Raw genomic sequence first — 18,147 nt, forward strand, 5'->3', positions numbered from 1 at the left:
CGTGCGGTTAATTGACATGGAGAGTGACAGGCGCTCGCGGCAATGTAACACTAACACACATTGGCAAAAACAGCCTGCAGCCTCTCTTCTGCTTGCCAAAAACACTAACGAGATCAACATTTGCATTTTCCCCCAAAAATGTGGAAATTAGGGCCTGTTCTGCTGCGAGATCGGCAAATACATCGGCGACGTTTTTGGAGACTGTGGGTGACGCTCATTACTGTCAGCACCGCCAACATTGAGCCGGTCGCTCTCGGCAGGAATTTTGTGCCTGCAGAAACTCAAATGTCTTTACCAACTTTTTTCTTTTTTTTTGCTGTCAGCTGGAGAACAAAAATGAGGTGTTCCAAAACCTAAAATAATTCCATCCACGCTTGAGTTTTCATTGGTAGGTGTTTGAAAAAGTTTTTTCCTCCCCCCATCTTCTTCTTCTTAAAAAGTAAACTTTTCAATATTTGGACTCACAAGTTTTTCACAGGAGCAAGTTTCCTCTCACTTGTCCATTGTTAGGAAGACGGAAGATGTGCTGAAAATTTCAACATGTTGCAAACTTCTGCGCTTGAAATGAGGTGCCCCTATGAATAGAAGGAACATTATTTTGCGTACAATAGCATCCTTGTGTGCATTTTCTACTCGTGTCCTAGCAGACTTATTTACTGTCGTTGCCTACTTGGCTCGTATTCTACTTTATCTTTGTGTTCTAAACTAGAACTGTAGTCGTACTTATGTACTTATTCTAGTGGACTTGTGTCCTTTTTATCTGTCTACTTCTCATTATTAGCGCTCGCTAATGAGCTTTCGCTGTCATTAGCGGCCATTAGCAGTCAGTACTATACAGCACATGCTTAGCTGTAAGGCATTTATTTTCCAGGATAATATAAGATGAGATGTTTTGGGATCCTAGTGTGGGCAAACATTTAGGCTTCACGCTGTCAACATTTGAACATTTTTGTTATTCCCGCCGGCTCTTGGTCTCTCTAACCCCCGCGAATAGCGAGAGTTGACTGGCTAATATTTTGTGTTGGCTTCAGCGCGAGCGGCAGCGGGAGATCAAGCGAGGCGGCGGCTAAGGAGATGATGAGGGCGGGCGGGCGGGCGGGCGGGCGGGCGCGCGAGTGTCGGCAGGCAGGTGTGATAAACATCCACTTCTTCAAGCGAGAGCCTTTGATCACAGTCATGCTGAGAGACTGGGATGATGACATGCGTGCGTGCGTGCGTACACATGCACACACACGCTCTACTACCTGTTACCGTTTTGGTTAGCATCTCTTGTTTTGAAGCTCATCAGTTTGTGAAAAAGTTTTGAGTAAATGTTTAGTCTACGTTCGCTTCGCCGCGTATTTTCTGCCAACAAACGACTTTGATTTAGATACTCGGCGAATAGTTTGGTTCGTTTGACGTTCGTCTGTTGGTGACTTTAAGTGAACTACATTAGCTTCTTGCGCTAGCTTGTTTGACGAGTTCAGTGAGAAAGCAGGCGGCTTGCTTCGCTTCTACCGCTAACTACTTAGCGCTTCTTCTCACTCGCGCGTGCCTCGGAGAGCTCAGCTAAATGTATGCAAGGGGGGAGAAAAATGAAAGCTTTAAACACTTGCGCATGCTAAAAGGAGGCTATGCTAATGACATCCGAGCGCTGCCTAAGTGTGAGTGCATTCTCGTGTCCGTGCGTTTTATTTCAAATGACACACACACACACACACACACACACACACGCACACACTAGAGGGATGGAGCGCACGCCCACTTGCCCACTTACTCTGCTGTACATCAGGGGTGTCAAACTCGTATTAACTCAGGGGCCACGTGGAGGAAAATATATTAGCATGTTTGTTGTTGATTTACAGTATTTTGGTCTATGTTTTTTATTTATTTATTTTTCAACAAACCGTAACTTTAAGTTGTGTGTAAAATAATGACATCCAGGTCAATGCCAAGTACAAGTTACATTGCTCATTGCTTGTGAAATTACAAATGTATATGTTTTGATTGACTGGGCCGTTAATACTCTTTTTATTTTTATTTTTTTTTACTTTACATGATCATCTCGCAGGCCAGATTGAACCCTTTTGCGGGCCTGATCTGGCCCGCGGGCTGTGTATTTGACACACCTGCTCTACATTGTCAGCATTTTAATTTTAGCAATGCAGAACAAGTGCAAGCAATCAGACTCGATCTTATTCTAAAGAATTTGGTTGGTGGGTGGCTATAATTCTTATTCTTAAAGTCTTATCATCATCATCATCATCATTATTATTATTATTATTTTTTTAATTTTTATTATTATTATTATTATTATAGCAAATAAATCCTCTTCGTGGTGCTTTAATTCTTATTATTTTATTCTGACAATTCCATTTTGTTATGTGGGGCTTTAATTTGTATTTGTTTTATTTATATATATATATATATTTTTTTTTAATTGGCCTCTAAGGGGGGGGTACTTTATTCTTTTTTTATTGCAGCAACTCAATAGCCTTTTGGTGGGCTTTAATTTTTATGATTATAAATCAAACAACTAAATAAACTTTCAGGGATTTGATTGTCCTTTTTCTTCTTGCCTCAGGCAACCAATTCTTATTATTATTCAGACAATATATTCAATTTATGGGTTATTGAATCATTAGTAGTTGTGAGGGGTGGGGGGTGCTTGTTCGTTTTTTGTTTGTTGTGCTAACGCGTCTTCATAGCAGAATCCACTGCACTGGGCAGTTAAGTGACTGCGTACTTGCCCACATGACAATCAACAGGCGCAAATGTAAAGCAACACAAATGTAAACGGGTGAGAGTGAAAACCGACAACCCTCCACACTCACAACCTTTATCCCATCTGCTCCCTTCTCACATTCAGCACAATCTCATTATCCCGCCACCCTCATCCTCTCGCTTCTTCTATTGTCCCGCTCCCTTCTCCTTCCTGGCAGATCCCCCCCCCCCCCCCCCCCCACCAAAGTGCGTTTAATGGCATTTGATTGGGAGAGCCGAGAGGATTGAGCCCAGCTCCCCGCGGCCGGATCAATGCCTCCAAATGATCCGTCGCCGCGTTCCCCTTACGACTCGCCCGGCGAGGCGTGAAGGCGCTCATTTCACATCCAGCTCACTTCCACCATTCGCCCGCGACCGTCGTTTCTTTACAAGGATAATTCGTCCGAAAAGCCCAATAACCAGACCTGAAATGTCTCCATTGCGGCCGATCAATGCCTGCCAAGGATAGAAAAAAAAAAGGGGGGGGGGTTATTTAAGAAGAACCTTCACTGATGTATTTGTTTGGTTAGCTGCGGACTTGATCTTGGGTGATAAAAAAATGCTAGGCGAGGCGCAGTGATATAGCAACAAGCGATTCCTTTTAACTCATTAACTGCCATTGACGGCTATAGACGTCAAAAATTAATTTGAACTATTTCTATGAGTTTCACATTTTTTCCCACTTTTGTTAACAAGAGTATGAAAACCTAGGAATTTTTTTTTTGTACATTTAGAACAGATATAAAATGTGATTAGTCACTATTGAAGTCCTGTTAAAATTAAAAGTATCGTCTGACGCTTCTAATTTTTTAATATTTTCTTTTTTGTTTAATTACTTCATTATTGAAACTCAAGATTAATCACACATTTTACATCTGTTCTAAATGTACACTACATTTTTTTCTAGGTTTTCATACTCTTGTTAACAAAAGTGGGGGGGAAATGTGAGATAGAAATAGTTCAAATTAATTTTGGAAAAGGTATTCAATCACTTCACTCATGCAGGATGCGCTGATAATGACATTGTACCCCCCCCCCCGTTTTAATCCATTAATTTTGTTGTAAAAAAGAATATATGTACACAACATGACCACCATTCGTATTCGTAACGTGCACCCGCGACTCACCTGCTTCCATTCTATATGCGAATCATCTCCAATGAAGCGGCGCTTTATTACGCCTGAACTGTGCAAACTTTTGCCGCGAGGGATCCTCATTGATTTTCCTTTTCTTCTAATCAAAAGCCTCCACCGCAGTGTTTGGCTGCTGTGAGCTTTTTTTTTATTTGTTGTTGGTTTGTTTGTTTGAAAGTGTTTATTGACACGACCTGGAGCTGCCGGTTGCATTCATAGCGGAGTGTGAACTCTGGGATGGTGTCATAAGTTATCAAGGAATAAAAAATGCCTGAAATACACTCATAAGAATTTGCTTGAATTTTGGATACATTTTCTCCAATTGGAAATGATGGAAAAACAATGGAACATGTCAAGTGGTTTAAAAAAAATAATAGTCAAAAGACAAAGAAAACGAGTTAGGCTTTTTCGACTATAATAGTCTCCAATAAACACAAAGTCAATCAATTACATAGGTACATAATAATAATAATAATAATAATTGAAAATGCTGAAAATAAAATAAATCAAAATAGTGAAACATTTTGAAAAATAAAAATTAATGATAATCATGGAAAATGCTAAAGCTACATAATTTTTTATTAGATAAACGAAAATCGTTAGTCACATAATATTTATATTTATATATATATAGGCTGTCATCAAATAATATAAAACATTTTAAGTACATTTTATTGCTGCATAAATTATTTTTAAGAAAATGCTCAAGTCATAATTTTAATGGATCTTTGTGCAGTTTGTCACTCTCTTTTTTTTTTCGCCACTGCCACCTCTGGCCCAAAAGCGTAACTGCAGAATGTGTGTCAGCCCCTCCCCCAAAAAGCTGTGGAGTGCGCAGAGTCCGCACACTCTACTATAAAGAGAAGATAAAAGCTGATAGATGCAGTCAGAGTAAAGCAGTCAGGGCTCTTCGTACTCATCTGGGCATTGGTGGCGCATGCGTGATGTAGAAAAAGCTTTAATATTATTTTATGTTGGTATTATTAAATTGTAACTTAAATGCTAATGAATTATAATTAATTAATTAATTAATTAATTGACAGGATTTTACAATAAATAAAATAGTGGGGGCGGGGGGGATAATTAAATTGATACGTAGATGATAATCACTCATTGGAAGAACTGATCTGGTAAAATACGAAAAATACATACAAACAATCAATATGTGTGCAGGTTCTGGCACGGGGAATACCGGGTGGCGGTGAACATCAACGACTACCTGGACATCTACTGCCCCTACTACGAGGGCCCGCCCAACCACGGCCGCATGGAGCGCTACATCCTGTTCATGGTCAACCACGAGGGCTACACTTCCTGCCAGCACCGGCTGCGCGGATTCAAACGCTGGGAGTGCAACCGGCCCAGCGGAGCCGACGGACCGCTCAGGTTCTCCGAGAAGTTCCAGCTCTTCACGCCCTTCTCGCTGGGATTCGAGTTCCGGCCCGGACACGAGTACTACTACATCTGTATGTATGCAGCTTCGCATACTGTCCAGTGTGTGTGTGTGTGTGTGTGTGTGTGTGTGTGTGTGTGTGTCTTTCTTTGTGCTGTATTGCTATTGACATCAACTTTTTGTGTCTTTGCTTATGTGTGTGTGTTTCTGTGTGTGTGTGTAGCGTGTAGTGTGGAATAAACATTTTTGACTGGCAATGGCAAATACGATTAAATGTATTTGCAAGTACGTTTCAAGGGATACTTGACTCATTAAGCCATTTTCAGCAGTAAAAGTTATTATTTTTGTCCTGAATGAATTTGATAACGTCATTATTTTTCACGCACAATGAATACCTTTAAAAACTAATTTTTCCATTTCCTTGTCGACTAAAGATGACATCACCTGCGCTGAGGAAGTAGGTAACGACCAATCATGGCTCACCTGTTTTCTGGTTTTTTGGTCAGCAAACTGAGCCATGATTGGTCGTTACCCACTTCCTCAGCACAGGTGATGTCATCTTTAGTGGACAGCAAGTGGAAAAATGTGTTTTTAAAGGTATGAATTCTACATGAAAAATAATATAGCTATCAAATTCATTCTGGACAAAATGTAAACTTTTTATTGCTGAAAATGTCCCAATGGGTCAAGTATCCCTTTAAACGCATTTATTTACATCAGAAGATGCTGCTAAATGCTAAAAACTTAGCATTGTTTCCCAGAACGCCAAGTGTGACGTGGGTAATAGTAACTGCTATTTTTCTTAGCCTACATTATACCAATACGTTTGAAAATTAAGTGAATTAACATTGCTTACTTTTTTATGATGCTAAGTATTTAGCATTTAGCCAACAAGTACATGTAAACATATTTGCCAGTCAAAAATACTTTCTCCCTATTCGAAACATTATATTGGAGACGTGAAGCGAAACTGGAGTCAATTGCACCCCCCCCCCCCCCCGACGCATTTTGTGAAAGATTGCGCAATCGCAGGTGAGGCCAGGCCGGCCGCTGCCTCACTTTGAGTCTCGGCCAAGTATCATTGAACAGGAAATATGCAATTGCGATGATATTGTTGGATTCAAGGGGAAGGTCGGGATACCGTAAAGCACACACAAAACTAAAATTGAAAATAATTTGATTGAATGATTCTTTCTTGTTGACTCGTCATGAAAGTTCTGCCTCCATTTTATTTTTCCTTGCACAGACACTTTGGCAGATTCACACTCAAAAAATGCTCGTGCGTGTGCGTGCGCGTGCGCGTGCACGTGCGTGTTTGACATGCACACCGCCTCTCTGCATGCATTTGTAAACATTATGTAAATATGCAATCAACACAAACGACTCCGCACTCACAGGACGTAAACACGGCTGCCATCTTTCTTTCTCTGGCTGCTTTTTCTCAGCAAACTCGCTTTGTAATCGTTTTCTTATTATCGGTCTCGATGCGCTTTAACAACAGAGGCGTTAGTGTCACAGATGGGGGGTCCCGCTCGCCCCCTTCCCTCTCCCCTGTCATCCACGCTGTCAATTGCAAATATGCTACGAGAAACGAGCAACGCGGGGGTAATGGCTTGAAAAGGTTTTAGGAGTGATTTCAACACTTTTTTAAAAAAAAACACCTGCTGAGCTTCTGATCATTCAAATCAACTGTCGCTCAAAAATAGGGAGGGGGCGAGTACCGATACCAGGTATCTGTATCGGGCCGATACCCAGCCTTATTTTAAGGTTTCAGTACTCATCAGCGCCCTCTTTTGGCCACTTTACGATCAATAACTAGGAATCAGTTTCAGTCTTTTTTTGTCTGAAAAAAAAGAAGTGATATTGAACGTCCCTACTTTAAAACATAGTAAAATAAGAAATTCATAGCTAAATACAAGATTGCATCAACAATCACAAAAAAAATCTGCAGATGTAAACTACACACAAAAAAATATGTTTGTTTTTTTTACTTAATTTGAATATGTGGATGAGTTGCACATGATTAAAATGTGATTAACTAAAATGTCATTTAACCAAATTTTCAACACGTGCAACTGAAGATTATTATTTTTTCAATGTGCTCAAGTGTATTGATTAAAAATGCACCAACCTAATGGAATAAAATAATTGATCATCATAGAAAATTTGAAATTAAAATAGTACGTAGATTGTATCACTATTTATTTATCAGATGTTGTTGTAGAAAAAGTCACGTCATTCAATAAAATACTGGTAAGCTAAAATAAATTGGTACACATCTGTAATAAATGAAAAATAATAAACAGTGTTGGAAAGCAAAAAACTAATTGGAAAATCAATTCAAATGAAATTAAAATAAGAACAATTTGAATGTTGTCTAGCGTAGTGTGTACATAAACAGACAAAAAGTTGCTGAAACATGAAATAAAATTAAAAAAACTCATACTCTTCGATGTCACAAATATTAAAAGCAAAGAAGGTAAAAAAAAATATTTTTAAAAAGTAAATTGTCAACGTAATAATCTCACAATATTAATTTAAATCAAACTAATATTCAATAAATGTTAATAATGTGAAAATGTAATGTCCTATTTGTTACATATATGAATGTATGCCAAGTTTGGCAAAGGTTACAACCACCTGATGGCCTCCATTGCGCACGCACGCACACGCACGCACGCACACGCACGCACACGTACAAACACTCTCTCTCTCTCTCTTTTGTTTCCAAATGGTCTGGTGGAGCCCCTGGAGTTGTATAGTCGCTGATTTTGGTATTGTGTTACCCAGATCCCCGAGGGGTTGGGGGCATATCCCCCCCCCCCCCTCCCAAAAAAAAAAGAAAAAAAGAAAGCAGGAGTGTGTGCATGAGTAGTGGGGGAGTCGCGGGGTCAGTTGTCAAGTGATTGTGAGTGCGTGAAAGGCCCTGTCCATCATCTTGACAAGCAGACATGCACTTTGCTCTCTGACATGCACACACGCGCGCACGCACACACGCACACACACAGGTCTGCATTGATGTGCTACAGCAGCATTTTTTCAGTGTGTGTGTGTAGTATGTTGTGATAAAAAAATAAATAATAATAATAAAAAAACACATTGATTTTTCCCGGTGATTCATGACCAGGTGTGCCAGGTGTGTGTGTTCGTCACGCGGCTGACATGTTGACAGGTTAGATACGCCCCTCCCCACCTCTGTTCTCCCAGCTGCCCTCTGACGAGGCTGAGTGACTCTCAATGCGCTTTCAGGACACGTCGCCATTGTGGATGTGCTGGGAAAGTGAAGCGGCGCCAGGGAGAGCTGATAAGACGGAGTGCGGAAAAGACAACAAAAGTAGAATTTGTCGGCGGGGTGAGGTGATACCAGTAGTGTCGTTAATAGTTATCAACAGAAAAGGGGGAAAAAAATAGTTATCAACAATAATTATTTATTACATCAATTAGTCATTGATAATTAGAGTAATTGGCAGTAATCTCGGTTTCGTGTTTGCAGTCATGCAAATTTGCTGATTTTTTTTTTTTGGTACAGTTAACTCTATTTTGTTCTGCTGCACGTTTATTTTGGGTGTAATTGCACTGTTGACCGCTAGATGGCGTCGCTAACAGTTTTGACTGGGCTATGTTGTTTCAATGTACTGCAAAGTGGTTCCAACGTGTCGATAATGTCGTTCGAATGTATTGTTAAAACAGGCTAAATGCTAGAAACTTTTTTTTTTTAATTCCCATAATGCCACGGGGTATTGACTTGGACTTGCGCAATTGTGCACCACCGCCACATCACATGTGGACTGGACAAAAGTCACTAACAGGTAAAATTAAGTAATCATTTGCCTTGAGTTGAAATTTCGTAAACCTTTAACAGTATTGTATGTACCTACTTTCTTTTCACTGTTTGTGAGCTTTGTCCTGTAATACACAATTGCACATGGGCAAGTTAAAACCACACAGCAATGTGTGAATTTTTAAAAAACGTTTTTAGCATTTAACCTACATTTTTCTAATACGTTCAAATGACTTTATCAATATGTTGGAACCACTTTGCAGTAGTTTGTTTAAAGCGGTGTAAATTAGAGATAGAGCGATATGTTTTTCTCAGGGCCGATACCGATTATTCAAGTAGTCAAGGAGACCGATAACCGATATTTGGAGCCGATATTCAATTTCAGTAAAAGGGAAAAATATTGGTTTAAAAAAAAATAATAATACAAATTCCAACTCTTGTTGAAATGCCTTAAAGTATATGTTTATCAAAAAAACTTCTTCAATTTGTATTTATTTATCTAAATCTTAGACATCATCTATGTTTTAAATTTCTAACAAAAAATATGTCTTAAAAATTAAATGAAAACTTAAACAAGTAAATATCATGGCTCCTTATAGTTTTCTACAGTAAGTATTTTTTCCCCCCGAAATTTCCAAATAACTGAAATGTTCAACTTTCATGTATCTTTGTTTTGCTTTCAAACAAAAACAACAGATGCAGAGAGTTCCTCGGGTCAGCAGCATCTCTCATAAAGTTACATGAAAATCTAAATAAAAAATTCCCTGAGGTCAGTTTTACGTGGATCTATTATTAGTCGTCCGATTTTTTTTTTTAAGTCCGATATTTGCCATTTTGACAAATATCGGCGCCGACAATCGGTCAATCCCTATTGTAAATACTATAAAACAATTATTTAAATAGGGTCTTTCTATATATTGCGAGTTTCACTCTTTGCGCGGAGGGTCTGGAACGTAACACCGTGTTTTTTAATGAAAGTAAAGTGCATTAAGAAATAACTGAACCGAACAACAATTTGAACAGTAATATTTCAGTTTGTCTTCTTTTTAGGGTTTAGGAGGGATGCAGACAACTCTGCGTTCCTTCCATCTGCTCCATACCCCCCCCCCACCCCCAGTCCCCCCTCCCCCTCCTAATGTGATTTTGCCCTTAACTTCTCGTACAAAGCGCTGTCGACAACACATTTTGCATCGAGTCAGGTGGGACTAATGACGGAGATTCAATTTCGTTTGGCCTTTGAAGTCTGACTCGCTGTTACTTCTCGACGTTTCCACTCATTTTGGAGGCATTCAGCCGTTTCGGCGCTTAAGCTCTGATCTGCGCAGTCTTTATTTTCCGGCGGAATCACTTGAGGTGGATGGCAGAGACGGTGATAGAGCGGAATTCGCGTTAATGCCTCGGTGTGTTTCATCTTCATGAGCGTCATCGTTAAAGTCTCCTCTAATGACTGTGCTAGCATCCAATTAAGACAAATGACGGAGTGGTGATTTACTCTTCATGTGCGGTCTAACTTAATGAGGCGGCGTGTCAAATGGTGGAACCGTAGAGCTTGTTTATGTCATCAGTCATTTGTGGTGGGAATTGATTGTTCACAATAATGTTGTTTAGAAAAAAAAAAAAATCTTTGAGAAAGTGAGCCCCCCCGGAAATAAACAGGAAGTCAGCCATTTTGTCACCAAATGACTTGGAATTTATGGAGGACCAAACCTGCCAAAATGTATTAGTGAAAAATAAAAAGGGATATAAAAAATATCATTCAAAAATTAAATCCCAAAAAAATAATATAAATGGAAATAAAAACAACAAAATATCAATATATCCCTAAATAAATAAAAGTAAAAATAAATGCAAAAATAAAAAACGAGATTCAAAAAAATAAAAATAATTTCAAAATAAATACAAATATATAAATAAAATTAAATATAAATCAATAACTAAAAAAGCCAGGTTGAAATGTTATTCAAATAAAGGGGCGGTCCTATGCATGTCTTGGGTTGGACTCCGCCCTTGCAATTGCCTGTCATTGGTCGAGCGAGCTGCACGGTGAACGTGGAAGTCTCGCCGGCCCCCTCATTTGAATAACATTTCGACCTGGCAGCATGAAATAAATAAATGTGAGAGTATTGCATTTTTATTGATTGATTTATACTTAACTCTATTTATATATTTATTTTTGTATTTATTCTTATTTGTTTATTTAGGGATATATTTATATGTTGTTGTTTTTATTTCATTTATTTTTATTTATATAGTCATTTATTTATTTTTAATTTTGGCAGTTTTGGTCCTCCATAGGAAATTGGATCAAGATATCATTTGCAGATGGATGACACTGAACTGTCAATTTTTAAAAAAAAAAAATTGCCATCTCAGTCAATGTAAAGCATGGCGTGAAAATGTGATGATTATTTAGTGGAAAATAATTAGGCACACAAGGACCCACAAACAGTACCCAGACATCACTCATGAAATTGAACAGGAAGTCGGCCATTTTGCTTCGAAGTAGCCATTTTGGACCACCTCCAGGACTCTGCCATGTTTTGTGCAGAACACGGCGTCATATTGAGGATTCGGACGGCTCTTTTAAATAATCACTGCTTTCTATCTCTTTGCAGCGTCTCCTCACCCGAACCACGTGGGCCGAGCGTGTCTAAAGCTGAAGGTGTATGTCAGACCACCTGGTAAGTCATCGTACGCACGCTCAAACACAAAAGTCCAGATTGGCTAGAAGTGTGAAATGAAAGTGGGCGTAAGGAAGTCTACGCTCTGATTTGCAGAGAAGCCAGACAACGCTTTGCCACAGACGCGGGCAACCTTTGGCCCACGGGCTATCGAGTGTTTGGTGCAGTTCTTTACGAGAGAAAAAAAAAAAAAAAAAAGGGCAGAAATGGATTGGAGAAAATAGGTCAGAGAAAATAAAAACTGACATCAGCACACAGAGGCCAGATTTTTGTTTGAAACCCCCAAATTCAGTTCTATGAGGCACCATGCTGGGTGCTTGACTGTAAAATAATAGTAAGCAAAATCGCAATCTGACTATAATTGATTGTCGAAAGCCTCAAGCATCCCACGTGCGTCTCCAGTGTTGTCTTTGATTCTGTTCTAAGCGGTGATGGGGGGGGGGGGGGGGGAGAACCCGACGGAGCACTGCGGTGAATGTAGGTCAGATGGCAGGAAGCTGTTACGCAACTCTTATTTTGAAAGTCTACCAGTCAAGCGGATTTGAAGGCGAGCTCGACATGCAGCATCGAACCTGCCTGGTAACTCGTCTCCCGTGATGGTGACACACTTTGAAGATGTCGGGGGGGGGGGGGGGACGTGCGGCAGCTTTCCAGGCTTCGGATGGTTACACTTCCTCCCAAATTACTGAAACAACATCAATTCCATTGCTTTAATTCTTGAGTGAAATCTGTCCGTCATTGCGACACCATCCTCGCGTGTGAAGTACTGCCACGGTGCATTTACAAGTGTGCGCTTGTGTATGTCAGCTCGCTGCTCCAGATTCGGCGAGTCTCTGTGATTAAACTGTAATTAGGTTGGTTAAACCCCCCCCCCCCCCCCCGCAGAGCTCCGCCGCTGTCGCCTCCTCCCGCCTCCGTCGTCGTCTTGCTCTGCTTTGCCTCTCCAGTAGAAGGCAAAGAGTCGCCAGTTGGGTTTTCCCACCCGGGCTCCCCGTGTTTTTCCATCGAGCGATAACGAAACAATCGGATGATAGCATCTATTAGCACCCATCGGCATATTTTCCTGCTTTGTCGGACACCCCAAGATGCCTTCCAAGTCGCCATGTTAGCGAGCATTAGCAACGATCGAAATAATCAAATACAGTGAATCCAAATCTTGCCAGATGGGATCTTTTGTCGCCTGTCATCTGTGTGTGTTTCAGATGGCTCGGGTTACGATTCTCCGGAGCCCTTCCTGACTGACGGCGGTCCGAGCCGGAGACCAGACCGCGCAGCCCCGGTAGCCGCTCTGGCCTGGCTGCTGCTGGGATTCTTCTCCCGGCTGTGACCCCCCCTCACTCCCCACTCTTCCTGGAGCTCCCGCCCCCGGGATGCCAGGCCGGGCCGAGCCGGGCCGGGCCGGGCCGGGCTGGCTGTCCCTCGAAAGTCCACCACCCCCCCTCAGGGAAGCCCTTTGACCCGTCCCCATCCACCTTCCTTCCCACCCCCCCACTTATCGACAACGCGACCACCAGCCACCACCACTGCCAGACCGCCCCCCCCCCTTTCCCCCCGCCCTCCATGGCCCAACCACGGACACCCTTTTCCAGGCCTGGCAAGTCTGCAGGGTGGACCGGTTATGTTGCACTCTGGGAAATGTCCTTTCACTTGTATCAGGATCTTCTTTGGATGCGACTGTAGACTTTTTGGCCAGCGACGAGGTAGACGTGGATATGATTAAACTTGTCATCCATCCAGAAGGTCGGCCCGGATGCACAAAACAGTTTTTGTACTCCCAAAGCCTGAAGCGCAAGTAGCCATGCCTGCATTTTTTTTTTTTTTTTTTTTTTTTTTTTTACAACCTAATCAAATTGTTGCTGTAGACTAAACAGATCCGGATCACGTGAGCACACACGATGACAACTTTAACCATAGCCTGCGGGGGGGTTAGCGGGTGGGTCTGGCGAGGTGTATATTTTCAGCTGGGATGTGTTCTTTGTCTTGTTTGTTGTTTCTAAACAAAAGCATTTATCACCGCCTGCTGTCAGCACAGGCGCAGTCTGCACTTGTCTTAGTCCAACGGGTCGGGTGACTTCTGGAACCGTGACTTTACTCCTGTATGAATGTACCGCTGGTCACCCACCTCTTGTGTTTGTGTATTGTTACGACTGTGGTCACTTCTCGGGTTCTGGGTCGCGGTTTCTGGAAAACGGGTTCTCGGGACTGGGCGGGAGGGTTTTATGGTGCTTGGTGGCGAAGAGAAGAGAAGAGGGGGGGGGGGGGGGGGCGACACTCCAGTTGCATGACCACTGTGAAACCCTCAGAACAACCTTGTTTGTATTGATGATTTATTTTTTCATGAGGGGAACCAGAACCACCTTGCCGCCACTCTCGGTCTCCCGGGACTTTTTAAGGCAGCCAACAGGAGGACTCTCTCTCTCTCTCTTCACGCAGTCTCGCCCCTTGTGGTGGTTCAGCGGGGTCCGAATTGGCAGATCTGAAACCAACCGGGAAACCATCCAAGAGACTCAACCAGACCAACCACGAACGTTAACGCTGACTCAAACTGGAAAACCAGTCTTAAGGGAAAACGTGTGGACTCTGGCGTGTGTGGTAGCACCACAAACACACACACACACACATATACATACACATATACACACACATACTCTTTGGTGGACTGAGTTTAATGTCAAAAGATGGAGAATTTGTTTTTATTTTATTTTTTTTAGCTGGGAAGTGAACATATAGGAGCAAAGCACTGTGAACACACAAACATGCAGATATACACGTCCGCCTGTCCTCATAAGAATTTAGTAGGATTTTGTACAAAAATGACACCGTAATTAGTGGGGGATGTACGATAACGCCGATATAGCGATATTAAAATTGCCACGATATCGTCGTCGTCACGTCACGATATCAAAAGCTACACATCTGTTAAAATGGTGAGGTTGTATTCCATTGGTGCACTTCCAGTACCCTCTAGTGGTGTTAGTGTATGTTTAGTGCAGTTTAATTCTAATTAGGCATGTTTGGGCCACTGCGTCAGTTTTCACTCCCATAAATCAGTCATACCATCAAATTTTTTTCAACATCTCCATCAGAAAACATTACGTTTCGCCCGCTTTAGGCCGCTGAGCCAATACGAGCACGTGACAATAAAATAAAATGGCTATCCAAGACTATTTCTTTGTCACTGATGTTATGTACAAAAAACTGTTGTTTTTTTTCAAAAAAAATTATTTTGAATATCTTGAGTTTCTATACAGTATTGTGATTTAAAATATATATATATATCGCCAACCTCTTCATAATATTGTTATAATTATAGTATTGTGACGTTTGGCTATCGTTTCATCCCTCGTAATTAGTAGAAAACTGACCTTTTTACACAATGGAGATAACCACCTATTTTAAAATGACAGCATTTTTCTGAGAATATTGTATTTATGTCAGCCATATTAGTGGACAGCAGCTTTCTAGAAAAATAAACACCCCCCCCCCTCACCCCAGTGCAATTTCCCACTAAATTCTATTGAGTTGGGCATCATATGTAGAAAAGCACACGATACAAGGCATGCACATACACACAAACAAACAAATGAGGGGAAGCACCTCCTTACTGGTTTCCTCTTATTTTTGTAGCATTTAAAAAAAAAAAAAAAATCACTGTTAAGGACTCCTGCGTGGGATGCAGTGATGGGTGGGCGAGAGTGAGTGTAGCCTGTGGAAGATTAAAACAAACAAACCAACAAACAAAAGACGTGTCTTCTTTTATTCCACTGACGCCGTCCTCCTGTTGTTCTTCTCTGGCTCATGATCCTACGCTCATTTTAGTGGTAGGTATAGTAGGATGCCTCAGGGGGGGGGGCATGTACGACTTTTTGGTTTTTATTTTGTACCTTTTTTTTTGTTTTGTTTTTTTTTGCAGGGGAGGCTGACCTTCCACACATGAAGGAAGGAGGAGGAAGAAGCACACAAATAAAGATTTTCCTTTTCGTGTCTGCTTGTAAATGTATAACGCCGGCGGGATTTCTTGCCAGGTTCGTTCCTATCTGACCGCGGGCCTCGCAATGAATTCTGATGACTCTATTCGACCCGTGAATGTGGTCATTTTGGGACAGCCGGCGTCAAAGCGTGAAATTATTCCGATGAAATCACCTTCTCACGTCTTCGTGTGTTCTTTCCTCAGCGCTGTGACGGCTCACCAGAAAAGCACTGACAGCATGGTCCGCCAGCTTACATCAGGTACTGCATTACACTTAGTTCCGCATGACTTAAAAAAAATAATAATAATTCTCGGCTATTTTACGGTTATAACCATAGCAAGATTTAGTATTAATCTGATATCAAGTAAATACCGTGCCATATTCAATCGCTCATTTAGGATGCTGAAAGACCGCTAGCATCATTGCGGCACAAGTCTCCAGCATGCGTAGCTAGCAGCTAGCTGTTAGCATTAGCAACAAGTGCCTGGCTGGCAACAGCAGTCCATTCTCTACTGATGGCAGTTTGACACTGAAGCTTCAAAACGTGCTTCGAAACAAGGACATGGATTTTCATTGAACCGCTGAGTTGAAGCTCGCTTCGAATCTCGTGATCTTGGGCTCCTTCAAGCAACACTTAGAACTTTAAGTTTACGTTGATTATGGCGGCACCATATGGACAAAAGCGGTAATGTTATGCCTGAAGGAAGACCACATTTCCCATGACGACAAGCGCATTGCGTCGTTTTTTAGCTCACGCCAGCGAGTGAAAGCCTGGTCAATGTTGATCCTTGACTTTTATCCGGGTAGCTTCCCCCTTCTTTTTTTTATTCAACTAGTTTTAAGTTTCTAGGGGGCGCTACGGGGCGTTTTTTTTTTTATTTATCACATAATACATTAATGACATGGCCATTAGTTTGCTGCCATAACAAACTTTAGACCAATAAAATCAGTGTCACATCATCGTAAACAGCATGGTTGCCGAGTGTGATGCAACTTACTATTTTTTTTAATTCCCAGTAGATAGTTGTTGAAATAAACTTGTTGCACATTGTTGAGTGACCGCCTCATTAATGTCAATCAAAATTGGCCATTATTTAATATAGCTTGCTTGTTGTTGTTTTTTTTTCATAAAAGGGGCAACAATGGCTGCCTCTTAACAGGAAGTGGGCCTACAAGTGAACAGATGCGCTTCCTGGAATGATAGTGAAAAGTCATCATTTATTATTAGCACACATAAGGTAAACACGCTGCCTTTCACCGTCCAATTCATCATTTCATTAATTTTAGCCCCCCTCGTTTTTTTTTTTTTAATTGGCTTTGCTTGTGGAACAATAATTGGCAGGAGGGGATTTTTGGCCTGGAAGACGGCAGTTTGGGCGGCAGCCAAGGAAGGAACGCCAGGAAATACAGATGGCAACGCATCTTCTGTTCTTTTTCTTTCTTTCTTTCTTTCTTTATTACATTTTTACTCCCCTGCTTGTTTCCTCGCTCGCGTTTCCAGACAATTGGCTAATCCCTTCTCCCTCTTCCTTCACTTGCTGATTTTTTTTTCTTTTTACGGAATTATGGAATTAGGGCAGCGCTCCCATCCTTGTTAATGAGCAAGAGCGTGATGAAAGAGTTTGATCTTGAACGTGCCATCTGCACTCACTATTACACGCTCACGCACATGCATACATTGTATACCTTAGAGGGGAATTTCTTTGCTATTGAAGCGCTATCGGATATGGCATGAAATGATAAAACGTCAGGGAAAAGTTGCGCAAGAACTCACACACACACACACACACACACACACAGGCCCAGATGGGGCCATGTGTTATTGCTGAATAATGCATGTTATGTAGACTCTATAAAAGATACATGGCAAGGCAGAGCTGGGCACCTTTTAACACAGAATAGATAGAATGGTGCAAAACATACAATATATGTGCACTGGTCACAAATCAATAAACGGCCTTTTGTGATTCAACCCTCCTGTTGCATTGATATTGTTAAGGGTCAATTTGACCCCCGCCATGTTACATTATCCAAAAGTGTCCAATATGGACAAACAAAAACATTCAACATTCCTGATATTTCACGGTATAACCCCGTTACTAAAAATATCAACCACGACTTAGTGCGGTACCTATTACAGATCACGGTTCAAGGAAAAAAAATTAAAAAATTCAGAGGTCAACTAGACCCAGGCCATGTTTCATTTGACAGAAGTGTCAGAAATGGGGGGGCGGGTCGAATTATTAACCTTATTACTAACAATTTCAATTAACATTTACAGTATTACACTATTCTTTCATTTTCATTGTGTTTTCTTGGGTCAATTTGAGCGACAGATTTAAACAGCCAGTTAGATTGAACGCAAGGTGGATTGATTGTATTTATCTTAAGTCAAAAAATAATTTCACTCACAGGGGGCAAAAGGGAGGTGTTAGGTGAAGGGTAA

At 41.3% G+C, this 18,147-nt stretch overlaps 1 protein-coding gene across 2 annotated transcripts in view; it reads left to right on the forward strand.

Moving 5' to 3' along the window:
- The window catches only part of efna2a (ephrin-A2a), a 70,574-nt gene extending 52,724 nt beyond the window's left edge, over positions 1-17,850 (forward strand). For both annotated transcript variants that reach the window (XM_086095487.1, XM_086095488.1), the window contains 7 exons: positions 5,049-5,341; positions 11,665-11,730; positions 12,933-15,551; positions 15,644-15,755; positions 15,905-15,960; positions 16,836-16,939; positions 17,044-17,850. In XM_086095487.1, the coding sequence (XP_085951613.1) occupies positions 5,049-5,341; positions 11,665-11,730; positions 12,933-13,057 (484 nt within the window). In that variant the 3' untranslated portion in view covers positions 13,058-15,551; positions 15,644-15,755; positions 15,905-15,960; positions 16,836-16,939; positions 17,044-17,850. The remainder of the gene's footprint in view (positions 1-5,048; positions 5,342-11,664; positions 11,731-12,932; positions 15,552-15,643; positions 15,756-15,904; positions 15,961-16,835; positions 16,940-17,043) is intronic.
- The last annotated feature ends 297 nt before the right edge of the window (positions 17,851-18,147 follow it).

The sequence above is a fragment of the Leptonotus elevatus genome, chromosome 14, assembly GCF_054856555.1.
Source record: "Leptonotus elevatus isolate MCC_2025b chromosome 14, RoL_Lele_1.0, whole genome shotgun sequence".
NCBI classification, from domain to species: Eukaryota; Metazoa; Chordata; class Actinopteri; order Syngnathiformes; family Syngnathidae; genus Leptonotus; species Leptonotus elevatus.